At 37.1% G+C, this 15,011-nt stretch overlaps 1 protein-coding gene across 1 annotated transcript; it reads right to left on the bottom strand.

Moving 5' to 3' along the window:
* Nucleotides 1-1,059: 1,059 nt before the first annotated feature.
* Nucleotides 1,060-12,263, bottom strand: LOC118754012 (5-hydroxytryptamine receptor 1-like; the record flags this gene model as incomplete). Its single annotated transcript, XM_036488884.1, is given in 2 exon segments — nt 1,060-1,239; nt 11,624-12,263. Coding segments are annotated over 2 exon segments (684 nt in total), but the record flags the coding sequence as incomplete, so codon positions are not given.
* Nucleotides 12,264-15,011: the final 2,748 nt, after the last annotated feature.

Here is a 15,011-nt window from a genome sequence, read left to right as displayed (position 1 = left end):
GTTGTTTATTTATTTTTGGATTTATCTTATTTACTCCAAGTAACGAATAATGCCAAGCATTGACAGCAATAAATGTCAAATTTCAGACATGGATGGAGAAAATTGGATTAACTAGATAAAGCAATGAAAAAAATAGAAACCTAACACCTAACCCGACAGGTCGGATGTTCAATCAAATCCCTTGTTATTTTAAACAATAAACGAATAACAATGAAATTTTGAACATTTTTTTTTGCAATAAGATGGGGCTTTTATTTTGCATTTTAAATGGCAGGATATATAAAAGCGGAGGCAGGGAGGCAAAGTGGGAAAGGTAAAAGTAATTGTGATTTACTGAAGCATACTTTTCGATGCGAATTGGTAAGGAATTCATATTTCTTATGAACACTCTGCCATCTTTAGAAGGTATCCGACGTATATCTTTGTTCATACCTTTCCATTAAAACTTCATAAATATTTTTAACAAACAAGACAAAAAATCATTTTGATTTTACTATGAAATAATCTGGTATCGGCATGGCTTATACGCAACATTTGAACTGAAATGTAGGTAAAAGACCTTGTTTACTTTTGAATACGCTTTCATCGCTATTTTCCAGATCTTTTGATAAATTCAAAAAAGTACATACTGGCCATTATTATCTGTGGCCCATTGTCAATTTTTGGGTAACTTCATATTTCCATCGGTTTGAAACCTCTGTGGTTTTTTCATATATAAAAAAATTAACATCAAAATTCACCGCGCAATTCATCGATACTCTGGCGCTTTGTAACCGCATTTATTTTCAGCACTTGTACCAACAATATAAGGCATAGATACTGATAGTATGCCTTACGCATTTATTGCTTAACTGCGCGCACACAAAAAAAAGTGCAAAACTTTTCAACTATTATTTTGGTTATCACATTACAACTTTTACTAAAAAGTCTTTATTTTCCTCACTCTCCCACTTTCCATTTCTTTTTTTCACACACAAGTCACCAAATATTTCCAATTGAATACATTTAAATAGCCAAACAAGTTAATAAGTGGAAACAAGAGTCATCTTGTATACCTACCCCCAATTCCACATAGATTGTATAGATGGGATAAGGCAACGCAATCACCATGCCAGTCAGCCAAGTTGCACAGCAACAAACAAATGCAGGCAGCCGGCCCTGTAATGGATCACTCAGCCAACGCATGCGGTCCCAAGCGATGAGAATGTGCGATATCATGGCCACATGCAGCGGTATATCCTATGGAAGGAGAGAGAAAAAGGAAGGAGAGAGAAAAATATAAATTTTTATTAAATAAAAACGATTTATTTATGTTTACCGCAATTTCATATTAAATGTAAGAAAAGGTAGTGATTTTCTGGGTGATAGCCTACGATTTGGCTCAAATTTTGCGCACAGCCTAATTTCATACTAAAACTGTCAGAAATAGACCAAAAAAAAATTCTTACAAATTATTGGCGTGGTAAATATCAATAAAACTGTAATGTTGGATGAACTAAATTTTTTATAAATTCACTTTTTTTTGCTCTAACTCCAATAAATTCAGGTGACTTTGGATAGGTAATGAATCAAGCTACGATCTTCCTTAGTACATTAATAATAATTAAAAAATAAAATTTAAAAATTTTTAAGCCCATTTCTGTTAGTGCTAGTATGAAATTAGGCTTTGCGGAAAATTTTAACCAAATCGAAGGCTATCCCGGAAAAAACTAATTACGTTTTATTTGGAATAGCCGTAAAAACAAATGGGCGTACTCGAATAAAAGTTTCCTAATTATCACTCGCACTTTTCTATTTCGTAATCAAGCTAAATTTATCTCAATTATCATTATGAAAACTTTTCAATTAAATTTATTTGATATTTCTAGTTTCCCATAGTAACTTTCTAACTAATATTTGAAACCTTATGAATACGAGCATCTGCACAAAAATTAGCATTTTACATAGTATTTTTATGTGTATTTAATTTTACTCGTGTACGTACAAGTGCATTACATACATAAATATTTTTATCGCACTCCATAAACAGCCTCTCATGTGTTGCCATGTCAGTGAATTCGTCCAACTTCCTGTTTATAATTGCCTTCAAGGCGCAAACTTTTCAAAATATCTGCCACACAAGCGAGTCTCGGTTGCAGATTTTAATGGCTAAAGTTTTTAGCCGCAATTAAAAATAGCTGATACATGCTATGCTTGTATGTATGTTTGTGTGTGTGTGTCCGACGTTACTGCAATAAGTAAGCATTCGCCTGGATATGGCCACAAAGATATAATTTTGTGTGAATATACTCATTATCGCAAAATATCCCTGCATTCAATGGATCTCTCGAGGGACCAGTGTTTCCAGATTCACAACTTTAACTGTAAATTACAGCTTTTTAAACAAGCTTTCTGTTGCTTGAATTACTTCCTAGTATGTATAGACTAAAGTTTTTTCGAGATTTCCACCATTGACGAATAAATTAAAATTTATCTTACACTACCGTAAATATGGCACAAATATTTTTAAATTTGAAATAATTTTCTTGAAAAAAAAATTAATTGATTTTAAATTAAATTGTTACTTAAAAAATTAGCAACAATAGTTAAAAAAAATACCCCAAAGACATGTAAATTAGAAGGAGGCGATAACATAGCGGAAAATAAAAAAAGGAATTTTCTCGCAAAATTTGCATGATGGATTGTTTTTTTCTTTTAATTTTTTTTTGTAGCTTAGTACCTCACTCCTACCCAAATAGCTAATTAGTTTTTAAGGCGGAAAAGACCGCAGATACCCCTAGTCGCCAGATTGTTTGAAACATTTTTGTTCCTACTGGAATGGACGCGACTGGAATCGACTATTTTTGCAACTGCACTTCGATTACGAATTCAGCTGGCTATCCTACAAAGCAGTAGGAATAACTAAATTAATTAGTGAACAAATATTAACGTATTAGTTAGCAAATCGTTCTAATTTATATGTACATAAGTGTAAAAATTTAAGAATTTTTTTATTCAAATTATCAAAGACAGAAATGTGCTCGATATGTCAGCAAAAAAAAATTTTTTTTCACTTGAAACTTGCACATTATTATACTAGAAATTGATATGCTATAAACTGAACATTTCTAGAAATAAAAAGATAGTAAAAATTTGAAAATTTTCTTGTGAAATTTTTTTCATTTTAGGGGAACTCCTTAATTGTTTTTAACCAGCTCTTTTTTGGCTTATGCGGCACGGTGCGGCGGTTGCCGTAAATTTAATGCGCAACATTTTGGCCACGTCATCGTCAATATTTATTGATTCAAATACATATGTACACAAATAGAAGATACAGTTATGCATTCCAAAAGTTTGGCGATTTCTTTTTCTATCCATACCTTGTTAACTTTATCTTTCTACCTACCGTATATGCATAAATATTCAAATATACATCTCATTAGCTCACTTCCTTAAATGAAATTCGAATTTTAATTTCTTTATAAGAAAAAAAACTTTTTTTTATCTACAATACTTAGCGTGTCTGTTTAAGTATATAAGTTAAAGCTATAACGTAGATTTCAATTCAAACATCACTTATATTATTTGTATTTGTTTTTTTTTTGTAAATGTTTTTTTTGTTCTTCATTAACTTCCGGTCAAATGTGCGTTAACTTTTTTGCAAAAACATCAGCTTAGATAAATGATAAAGTAAATAAATCTAAAAGCTCCTGTGGGTGCTGTGAGAATTCCACTTTCAAAGCTATGGCCAAAGTTTGCAGCAACTTTAGTTGCCTTTCTATGATATAGAACACCAACTGATTGAAAGTTTTTAGCGAAACATCTCCATAAGTGGCCATCTCTCTGCTACTATGTGTAAGAATAATTTTTTGTTAATTTTTTAATTTTCATCTACATGCATTCTCGAAATCGCACACACAAACTGCAACGAAAAGTTGTAGCTACAAAGCGCAAAGCTTTCTAGCCTACACCAACTTTGTAAAAATGATGACAGCAATATGGCTCAACGATGACTGTAGATAATAACGAATTTCAGGAAATGAAGCGTTGCCCCCACACTCTACATTCAATCTGTTGTCAATAGCAACAAAAGCTGACGGAGTAAAGTGATTAAAATGGCAATCGGTTGGCTGAATAATGGCGTGTTCGGCAAAACGCCATATTTTGCATTATTTACCATTTCAATAGGATGGCAAACGTTTTCACTTCATTAAACCGGAAAAATAACAAAAACAGAAGAGCAGTTTGTTATTAAATTTCACTGCCATTGGCAAAGACGCATAATGATTATGATAATAACACTGGTTTACAGCAAACATTTTCTATGGGTGCCACTAGCCAATTCCTATGTAGAATTTCTGGGTAATTCCGAAAATCGAGATAATTTTTTTTTCTATGGATAGCTTTTCGAGAAATATTCAATTTACCGTTATTTAGCTTTAAAAAATAGTGGTTGCACTTAATCTAGTATATCTTACGAAAAAATTGAATTATCGTAATACGAGATACGGCAAATGAAAGAAAATAAAATTCTCCATAAACCGTACATACATCACTTTTCAATAGCCCTGATAGTTTCTTGAAAAAATTAGTTAATTATTTCTGACACCTCTTGTTTTGGATGCAAAAACTATCTACGCAGTTGTACGTGGCGTATGAGTGACACTCTTTTCTGCTCGTATTTCATACAAAAAATCCTTACGCATTTTCATTTGACCAATCATTATTTTCTTATTTATTCATCGATTTTGAGGCTGTAACACAACTGCAAAACATTTACACAGAAACTGATGTTTTTTTAATTTTTCTTTTGAATTTTTTGCATTTCTCCATCAAAAACAAAAAATCTGGAATGATGAATTAATTTCTCAGAAACTATGGGGGCTATCGAAAAATGATGTATATACGATTTATGGAGAATTTTATTTGCTTTCATTATTATCTCGTATTACGATTATTAAGTTAGTTCGTAATATATGTATACCTCATTAAGTGGAACCATTCTTTTTTTAAGCTGAATAACGGTAAATTGCAAATATCTCGAAAACGTATCCATTTAAAAAAAGTTAACTCGATTTTCGGAATCAGCGAGCGATTCCACATACTAACTGGGTCGTGGCGTCTCACAGAGCGGCCGAAATCCAAAAGTGCGGTCAAAATTCGAAGTTTGGAAATAATGATCTGAAATTTCGTACTAGGGGCTTTTCGGGGTCACTAATTACTAATCCGCTGTCAGAATTGCAAAATTCAAAAAGGCGGATACAGTATGGCGTCTAGTAAATTTGGAGCTTTTTAATTAGATTTCTTCAAAAGATTTTGAGTTTTATAGTCCATTCAATTTTAGTCTAACAAAGCTCATTTTCTTCCATACGTAGTATATTCGATGATATAAAGACAACTGCACAACACCTTCAACGAAAAAAAATTGCCAAAAATCAAACGTAAGTCCCACCTTCTTTAAACTTGCACTTTTTGCACTTAAATTAAATGTGCCACGAAACTGCATACTCAAAATCTTTCTGTGAAATCTAATTAAAAAGCTGAACATTTTTACATACAGGTGAAACTAATTTGTATAAGCGTGTTAAAAACAAAAACAAAAAATATAAAGAGCAGAAATGAGCAGCTGAGTTTTCTTTTATTCTGTAGCTAATACTTTTCTACGTAAAATCCAATAGGTTTATAGGCAGCATCCGACAGCGTACTATTAACTCAAATTTTGTTTAAAATTAAACGAAAAAAATACCTTTACATTTTAATTTTTTAAAAATTTTTTTACGTATTTTACTAAACTATTTGGTTTTGTTTGATTTTCTATTATCTAACTACTTTTATACGTTAATAACTTTTCGGTCACACTACAAATGAATACATTGAGAGGGCTTAGGGTACAGGTCGTTACAGTGAACAGTTTTCGCTTCTTAAGTGATTCCTCAAGCCAACTCAATGTCAAAAAAGGCCTATCTAGAACATTTATTTTCTCGAATTACGGCCGCACTTTTAGGATTCGGCCACACTGTGTATCTGGAGAACAAAATCAAAATTAAAATTTGTGATCAATTTTAATTATAGAGGAGGGTGCGCGCGCCCAATTCATAACAAAGAAAGTGTATTAATTTAATTTACGATATGATTTGCCATTCCAACAACACAAACGCTACTCTCACAACAAAATGTGCAGAAAATGAAAGCAATTATCGCTAATGAATAGCATCGATAAAGGTGAGGTGCTTGCGAGTGTCATGGCAACCAATATGGACGGGGGCAGTGATGGCAACTGTAAGTAAAAGTAGCGAAAGCAAAACCGAGTTTTAATAAATTTTATATTTCCGATTTTGTACGCCGCCATTGTGTGTCACATAGCCCGTGTGAATGTGTTTGACAGTGTGCTAACAATATGCTATATTAAACAACAAAGAAACAAAAAAAATTAATTCATGAAAATCTGTTGACAAGCCTGCCTGCCAGCCATGTTGGCTGTGGGTCGGTCATTCATACTAGTACAATGTGACTGTCGCAGTGGGTAACCAAATGAAGGTACATAGATGGCGTGAGAATGGAATTTTATTTCAACACCAGTTTAATACTCAGGGATATAGCTCAATTTTATGCGGCAGCAAAAAAGATCCACTTATTCCCATTGTAGGTACCTCACTTGAGTTTATGGTGGTATGTGAGTAATCTGGTTGCGTCTAAGTACTACATAAAAGTGTCACTGAAGTGTCTCAATAATAAAAATGAAAAATCAGCGAAAATAAGAAATGGCAAAGTTCTACCAGCTGTCAAATATAATATACGCACTTTTCTATTTCATATGCCAGGATGTGCGAAATGTGAGCCACACATAGCGTATACGTAACATTTATTATGTTTGTGTCATTTACAGTGACTCAAACAGTTGCTCGGATGTTGATTTTCTCCGCTATTTTTTACTAAAAATATTGTTTGTGCTTTAAGAAAACCCATATAAATTAAATTTTTAAAATTTATACAAAATTTAGAATGAAGTAAAATAAAAATATCCTACATCCAAAATTCGAACTTTTTAATATGAATTTTAAGAAAATTTTTGGGTATGTGTTTTTGTTTTTAAGGGAAAAGAATTGTAATTGATATGATTAATTCCAACAATTTTTTTTAAAACTCAGTGCAGTGTAGAATAAGAATATGGGTACCAAATGAATTAAAAATGTATATATTTTTTTTTTTTTTACAAAGACGAATATTCCCCTTTAATTAATTTTAAGTTTTTAGGCTTATAAATTTATTGGGACGAAATCGATTTTTTTTTTTTTCAAAAATAAGTAAGGCAAAATTTCAAGGATAAAATATTAAAAGGACATGTTCAATACCTACTCGTCTTTATGCACCAAACAATTTAATCTGCTTCAATTTACAGAATTTTGTCTTCAATTTCATACCCATACTGTTTTACTATAGTGCACTGCATTTTTGTAATAATTTTTTGAAGTGATCATAATTTTCAAATTTCAAAGTGCTTTGAAAAAATCTTGAAGTCAAAAAGGAAAACTATATTTGTTCCATGGTTTCGCGAATATATATATTTTTTGTGTTTTTTTTTTTTGTAAAAAGACCGCACGGTGTTATATGAAAAAACCGCAAAAGATCTGTGCAAAAAATTTATTAAAAATCACAGCGAATTCCTAGCTGCTTAAATTGCCGAACTGTCTAGTCATGCTGTCGGGTTTTGCGTTCGACAAGTCTTGGAATGGTCTCTTTGCGACCAGCCTGTCAGTGGCTTCCCGCTAACTGTCTTAATTGTCACCTGACAGTCCACGTACAAGAAGTTTACTTTTTGAGTTGATTGTCGTTGAACCGTAGACTAGCTCTGCCACTATCTTCATATGCAATATGCTGCACTGTTCAGGTACTCCAGCACCCACCCCCTTTACCATCTTAGTGCCGTCGGTGCAAACGCATAGGGTTGTACGGCTAGGTTTCATTCCCTAGCGCCATCCCTCCTCCTCAATCTTTGTGCGAACCTTTCATTCCCAAAGAAAGCTAAGTGCCATGTATAATCTATGCCTTTCGCCTTAATTGTGATGTGCCCAGAAGTTCTGTAATTGAATCCTCCTACAACTGTCAATCGTTCTGCGGATTAGGCAGCACAATTTTCCACGATGAGGTTAATGGGCGGTGAGTTGAAGATTCCTGCTAGAGCAGCCAATGCTGAGGTCAATTCTGCGGCATGCCACTAAACCAAATCGTCATAGAGCAGTCTACGCTACTTTGCCGTCTATACTATGCTGAGTAGCACCAATGCATCAGGACAGCAGATAGACCCCAAGTGAACTCCAGAACTCCATCGCTGCTTCCTCAACATTGGACCTCCACAGAAACTTACGAGCCTCGAGAATCTCCACACTGGACCTTATATTTTCTTCTGAAGAGTATCAGGTAATGTCGTCGGGGTGCCTTCCTCTCAAATTGCTTTATTTAGTAAATGTTTGATCATTAAAGCATATTCCTTGTATTCTAGAGCCTTCTGAAGGTGTTGTACTAACGAGTGTAGCGCTGTCTCAGTGGAATTGCCTTTAGTGTACGCATGTCGCACCTTGGCCCAAATGCCTGGCGACATAGTGTCCCTGATGTGAATGTCAAGAATTTTGTTCAGCGTTTTTAGGAGGAACGAGGGTAAACTTATGGGCCTCTCTCTATTCCTTTGGTAAAACTGTGTTGCTCTTGCCTGCCTTGGGGCAACCCTCGCTTCCCTCCACACTATAGAAAAAAAATTGTGAACACTTGCTTGAGTCACTGTATGTACGTCATCCGCACTAAACGCCGACTATTCTTAGATGGCTCATATAACAAACGAGATTTGCTTCTCTGTCATCCAATTGAGGTAAATCGAATTTTTCGACCTTTTTTGTATAAATTCGATTTGTTATCAATTTGATGCTATTTAATCTCAATAAAGACACTGAAAATAGAGTGGCAAAATTCTTTGACCCTCTTTTGGAAAGTAGTATTGTATAATATTTTATTTACACATAAGGGTGGTGTGCTTATTGATATGGGTAATATGCCTTCCAGCTTCCCTGCTACGGGGAACTGCGTTGAATAATTTCAAGGCCGTTGTCAACTCGCCAGGGCCAGTAAATCTTCTGCAGAATTTTTCTTTAGAACAATCCAAGTGCCGCCCAATCGGATGTTTTCAACAGTCGCTGCAGTGCCAAAGCTCGAATGCGCAGACCGCTTGCTTTATGGCAGGAGATATATCGCCATGTTCGTCTTCACTTCCGGTACTACTCGATTAGCTTCCGTATCCAACTAGGAGTGGTTGTTGGGGTAGACGAAGTCGATGTCATCGACACATGACAGCGTCTGTACGCTCTTATAAAAGGTATTTCATAAGGTTCTGTTATCGATTGGAATCAAATCTCGGTTTCGTGACGTCGAAAGGGGTTCTAAAATCGAAAAAGAGATGATGAATTTATATCCTCTTCTCGTGGGACTTGTCTTAGCTTTAGCATACTGTAAACACCTTGCATGCTTGGCAAAACCTTATATACCGTCTTTCTTTTTAGTTGGACAAATCCCATCTAAACTTCAGCCGACAGAAATGTTTTCGGTGTGCCACTCTTATTCTGCAAGGAACTTGTCATGGTCTCAAAACCTTCCGTAAATCAGTATTCTTGGCAACCAGCAGCTCATCACACTCAGGTATTTTGGCCTCCTGTCTTCAGCTCCCTATATCGAACCCACATACTTAGTTCCTGTTGCACCGGATAAGCAGCAGCTTTACTTCCAGCGCTCAAAACTATATGAAAAATTTGACATGTTTACGCCTTTGAATATAACCTTAACTTGATTAAGTTTACTTGGTTGCAGAGCCGGCTTTATGAACCACGAACTTATCATTCATCGCTACAAAGTGTTCGTTGTAGAAAAACGAGTATGCCGAAGCAAACGCTCTAGATCGCTATGGGATATCTCCGACTTCAATAACTTTCAGACGAACTCCTAAATAGACTTCGGCTATTTCATCGGTCATAGCCTTGAAGAGCTTCGCGTATTTTTCGTACGACTCGATGTCGAAATTCACAATTATTTACATCGTTTACCGAATGTTTCCTTGCAACTTCACGAAATGCTACTCTGATACTTGATGTTTCCCAATCGGTGGTTTGGCCAGACGACGAGCGGTACTACGTCCTTGGTGGGTGACTTTAGGGGCGTGTATTGAGACTTAAATTTTCGTTTGCATCCACAAGTAGTCCCACGGGTGTTGGATCTGCTGTGCACGGATATGGTTTATAGCTTCCGTTCCCGACTAGCAAGAGGTCGCTGCTGGTCGAATTAGCTACAAAACCATAAGTGTCGATTGACTACAACTGATCTGTTTTACCGCCAATATTTCAAGTTTTTCATTCTCTGGAATTATTGTCGTACGATAAGGTTGACTGGTTCATTAGAATGCTTACCGATTTGCCACTTGAGATCAAGTTAGCGCATAATAATTCTTTCTTGTTACATTTCTCGGGGACATTGATATTTTTTTCTACCGCAGCCTTCGCGTGAACTTGTACACTGTTCATGCAATTTAGCCGACCTATTTTGAATTAAAAATGAAATAATGCTTCCTCGCTGCCATTTAAGCAGAAACTGCGGTAGATCCTATTGCAGGAAAGTTCTATTTTAAAATAAATAAATACGTAGACTGGTAATAGTTGCTACAACCCTACACACACCTACCATTGGCCTATTTTCGAGATGCACAAGTCTTGTTCTACTAAAGTAAGGCCAAAGTTCACGTGCAATTTTATAATTCTGGATATCTGATAATCCCTCCCCAGATTTTCTGTTTTTTTGGCATCTTCTCCAAAGCCTTCTAGTTAAGAAGAGCACCTGTCTGAGTTTGCTACACCATAGCCCATAGATGGGCTTTCTGTCGGAATGTTTCCTATAAGTGAGCCGAGATGGCTGTCCTAATATAAACTCTTACCCAAAGTTTGAACTTGAAATCGGCATGGGTTATCGGCGTCCTATAGCTATGAAGGTTTTCAGTAGGAGACCTAAACCAACCGAAATAGTATAGGTTTCTCTGGTACTACCGTCAGATAAATCATTGGAAGGCGGAATTGAATTAAGCTCTATGGTCGGCTCTTGTTCAGCTCAAAAGTCAGGAGTCAAGCCCACCCGGGGCTTCAAGCTATATTGTGATACCCACTGTGGCGGAGGACTAGATCTTACAGCGAAACCACACAGGGTCATTTTGATTTGCATACTCAATTCGAACACTTGAGTTTGAAATTGTCTACAAATCTTGGTACTATTCTTAGGGTTAAAGAGATTGGCTCGAGCTGACCCATACCAACTGAAATGTCTTCCTTACTACGATACCAAAACAAACCTAAATGTGGATTAAATGAAGAGGAAAAAGGTTTAAGATGCTACACTTTTGACAACAACCTACTAAGTGTAATCAAATGGAAAATCAAAATAATTTAAAACCGCTTGATTGAGTGCCACGTACTGAAAACCTATCAGCTTTTATTAACCAACTCAGCTCTACCAAAGGTAACTAGCTTTCATATCTGACACATTCTGTACTGAATTTTTATTAAGACCCTCTTCATCTTCCCACCTTCTTTACACTACGCGCTCTCTTCTCAACACTCACCTGCAGCATCGGCAGAAAGAAGCATAAAAATTGGCCGAAAATCCAATTCTGTATGAGCATCACCATTAGCGTTATGGGCAACACCAGCGCACACTGCACAAAATGGCACAAAGCCAAATTAACAATGAACGCGTGCGTCACATCTTTGTAGAGGCGATGGTACATCACATAAGCTATAATGGCCACGTTCATTGCAATGCCGATCAACGCCAGCGCCGCGTACTGTATGAGGAATATCCAATAGACAGATTTAATGCTCGCTTTCAAAATGGGTCCATTAACATGGTCCATCGCCTCGGTGTCGTTGAAATCACCAGCCAGGAAATGGGCAATAACCATCAAATATTTCTCTGGTATGTCTTTCAATTTTAGCTCCATTTCTTGTTGCTGTTGATGTTGATTCGAGCTCACGGCGGCCGCCATGCGATAGTCGAGCGCTTCATTGTTGCTCTCGTCTTCACTCATATCGTTGGCGGTGTGATAGGCGTAGGGTGAGGAGCGCATTTTGTTGTTGACTTTTGGTTTTCGTTTTTATTGTTGTTTAATTGAATTGTGCGACTATGCCGCTGCTCTTTGATAGCCAAGCGTATCGTGCGTGAACTGCAAGTGAATTTCAAATTGCCACTTGGACATTTGATTGTGGATTACTGTAATGAAGGAGAAGGAAAATATTTTTTTGTTAGTGATGTTGTGGAAACTTGTACGGCTATAATAAATATTCTTCTGAATGTACTGCACTTTTGACTGGGATATTAAAAGCTCATTTCAATTACAAACATACGAACATATAGTCTCAGCCCTGCCTTTTCACATATAAATCTAGACGGAGAGTTTTAGACTGTGTCCACTATTACCGATTATTCTTAGTGAAGAAACCTTTAGCGGACTAGGTTAAGTTAGACTATAGAGCAAGCAAAGGGCGAACTTGGGCAATTAAGAGATTGTAGTTTGTGATACCATTAAGGCTGAAGCCATTAATTGAGTCGCCGAAACGCCGTGAGCCGATTAAGAAATTATGAATACCCATTTCAATGCCTGAGAGCACCTCAAGGTGAATCATGAAGTGCGTGCCAAAATGTGTCCGTTCTAGCCTCGCGAAGGCTTGGCATTCTAATAGAAAGTGCTGAGAAAACTCCAACTAATCATCCTCTTGACAGCTGAAGCAAAAGGGATTAGGGAAGATTTCTAACCTTACCGCATGAGTACCAATCGCACAATCGCATAACAGAACCCCGACCAATAGCGAGACTCGAGGCTTTACAAGCAAAGGAATCTCCTTTGATTACCCCAGGCCAGAAAGATCAAGGATCTTTCAATTGCGTATGTTCAAGTTTTATTCCACCGGTCGCTGGGCCTAAATGAGGCCCTATCGTTCAATAGATAACCGAAGGAGGACCAAGGCGTCCCTAGCTGATCCATTCCCGGTGATAACGTTTCAAGAGTTCCGTTCTTTACAAGGTCACTATGGCCCAGCACCCAAATGAGCCTGATTATGAAGTATTTACTTCACGCTGCGTTTCAAAATGAAATTAGTTCCATACTCATAAAATCAGTCTGACTACAGACTCAGAATGCCAGCTCTCTCTGGAGGACGATGAGACGTAAGGGCATATTTTGTACGAAAATCAGACCTTGACCAACAGGTTCCGTAGAACAAAATAGGCTTAGATATGGTTCCATCGAGCAGATCACTTGCTTTCGGCCAGAGACCCCACGTCATACCAAAAAAAAACCCATGCTGCAGTATAAGAAAACCGACGCCTTTATTGCCCTTTCCTCAATATTAGGCTTCCATTACAGATTCCTATCCTGTCCTGTCCTGTTCTGTCGGAGAGCTGCAGGCAGATACATCGTGGACCATATACTTCCTAGTACACAAAACTAGTTCCGTCTTGTTGGACTGCCAGAACGCAATTGGCCGCCTACCTAGTTACCAAGTCCAGGTAACCTTGAACCTGATCAAAAGGGGTATCTAAAAATCGTCCTCTAACCATAAATGCCACATCTTTTGCGTGAGCGATATCCTGACAGACAATTTTTCCAGTTCCTCCAGAATGTAAGTAGTGGATTCAGATCTCTTGAATTTGTCCCACAGTGCTGCCCTTGCGTACTGGCGAGGACACTGTCCGATGAGTTTTTACCCGGTGAGACTGAATATCGCACCCTATCCTCAGTGCCGTATCTGCTTAGATAAAGATGAGGTGTAGTCATCTCAAAACTTTATTTTAAGCTTCCCATCTAATGCAGGGCTATGACCTTAACACCTCGCAACGAACTTTTTAGCTAGACCCAAAAAGATCTTCGGGTCTGCAACCTGCGAAGCTTCATATACGGCACGCCGCCTTCAGTGGGAAAACCTAATATGTGTTGTACGTCTGAACTCAAACGATGACAAGTTAGATAAGCCGGCAAAAGGGATTGATCCTATGGTGAGTGAGAAAAAGACATACTCAGTTTGGCAGGCACAAAAAAAATATGACTTTTAAGGGACATTAGAAGCCATGAATACAATGGAAGTACGAAATGCAAATTATACGTAATAGGCGTAAAGTAAGGTGTAGTTTACTAAATTTTCTGGTCGCGTCCCTAGAACCAACTAATGGGAAGAAAAAGTCTCACTAACCGACTGCGAGCCCTTTCGCATAGCCTTAGGATTAGTGCAGACGATTTATGTCGGTACTGCGATATGGCACCAGAAATCCCAATGCGATAAGAAGGCTAACACACCTGGGAATGATGTAGCCAGAGGTTGCGCATATTCGCTCTCTACCGCCCTCCAAACTGCTTGGATTTATTAGAGCGCTTGCGTTGGACGATGTTTTATGATGGGCGCTGAGGGCGCTATAGACCCAAGATACTCTAACAAATCTAACAAATTCACACATCACTGAAAAAGACGATTACTTTTACTCAACTCAGCTAATAGGGTGGTGCACGTACCAGCGAACAACTGGTGACTTGCCAGTCCGAAACCAATTTTTCTAAATTTGCTTTCTTACACACATACATACATAGATACGTGCTTATTTTATGTACCCAACTCAAAGTACACCTTGTCAGGCACTGCAATATTTATTTATTTATTGTACTAGCTAAAGAATAACCGAAGCTCAGGTGCAACATAAATTTATGCAGCAGCTAAACTAGCAAAGCGCCACTTATTTTCTATGCATACTCCAGTCAATTTATGGCCAATTTAGGCTAAAAAAAAATAACCGCAAGAATGAACAAACACAGCAAAAAATGCCTCTCACAGAATTTCAAATGAAATCCTCAAGTGGCTCATGGAAAATGGTTTTGCGCACAGTTGCAGCAAACAACAAAAGTATTTCCGTTTTCTATTCTTTTTTTAAGTGTATTTTTTATAGTTAACCTCCCGCTGCTTTCT

This window comes from Rhagoletis pomonella, unplaced genomic scaffold, assembly GCF_013731165.1.
Source record: "Rhagoletis pomonella isolate Grant_MI unplaced genomic scaffold, Rhpom_1.0 Rhpom_scaffold_03189, whole genome shotgun sequence".
NCBI lineage: Eukaryota > Metazoa > Arthropoda > Insecta > Diptera > Tephritidae > Rhagoletis > Rhagoletis pomonella.
This window is presented reverse-complemented; position numbering and strand designations above follow the sequence as displayed.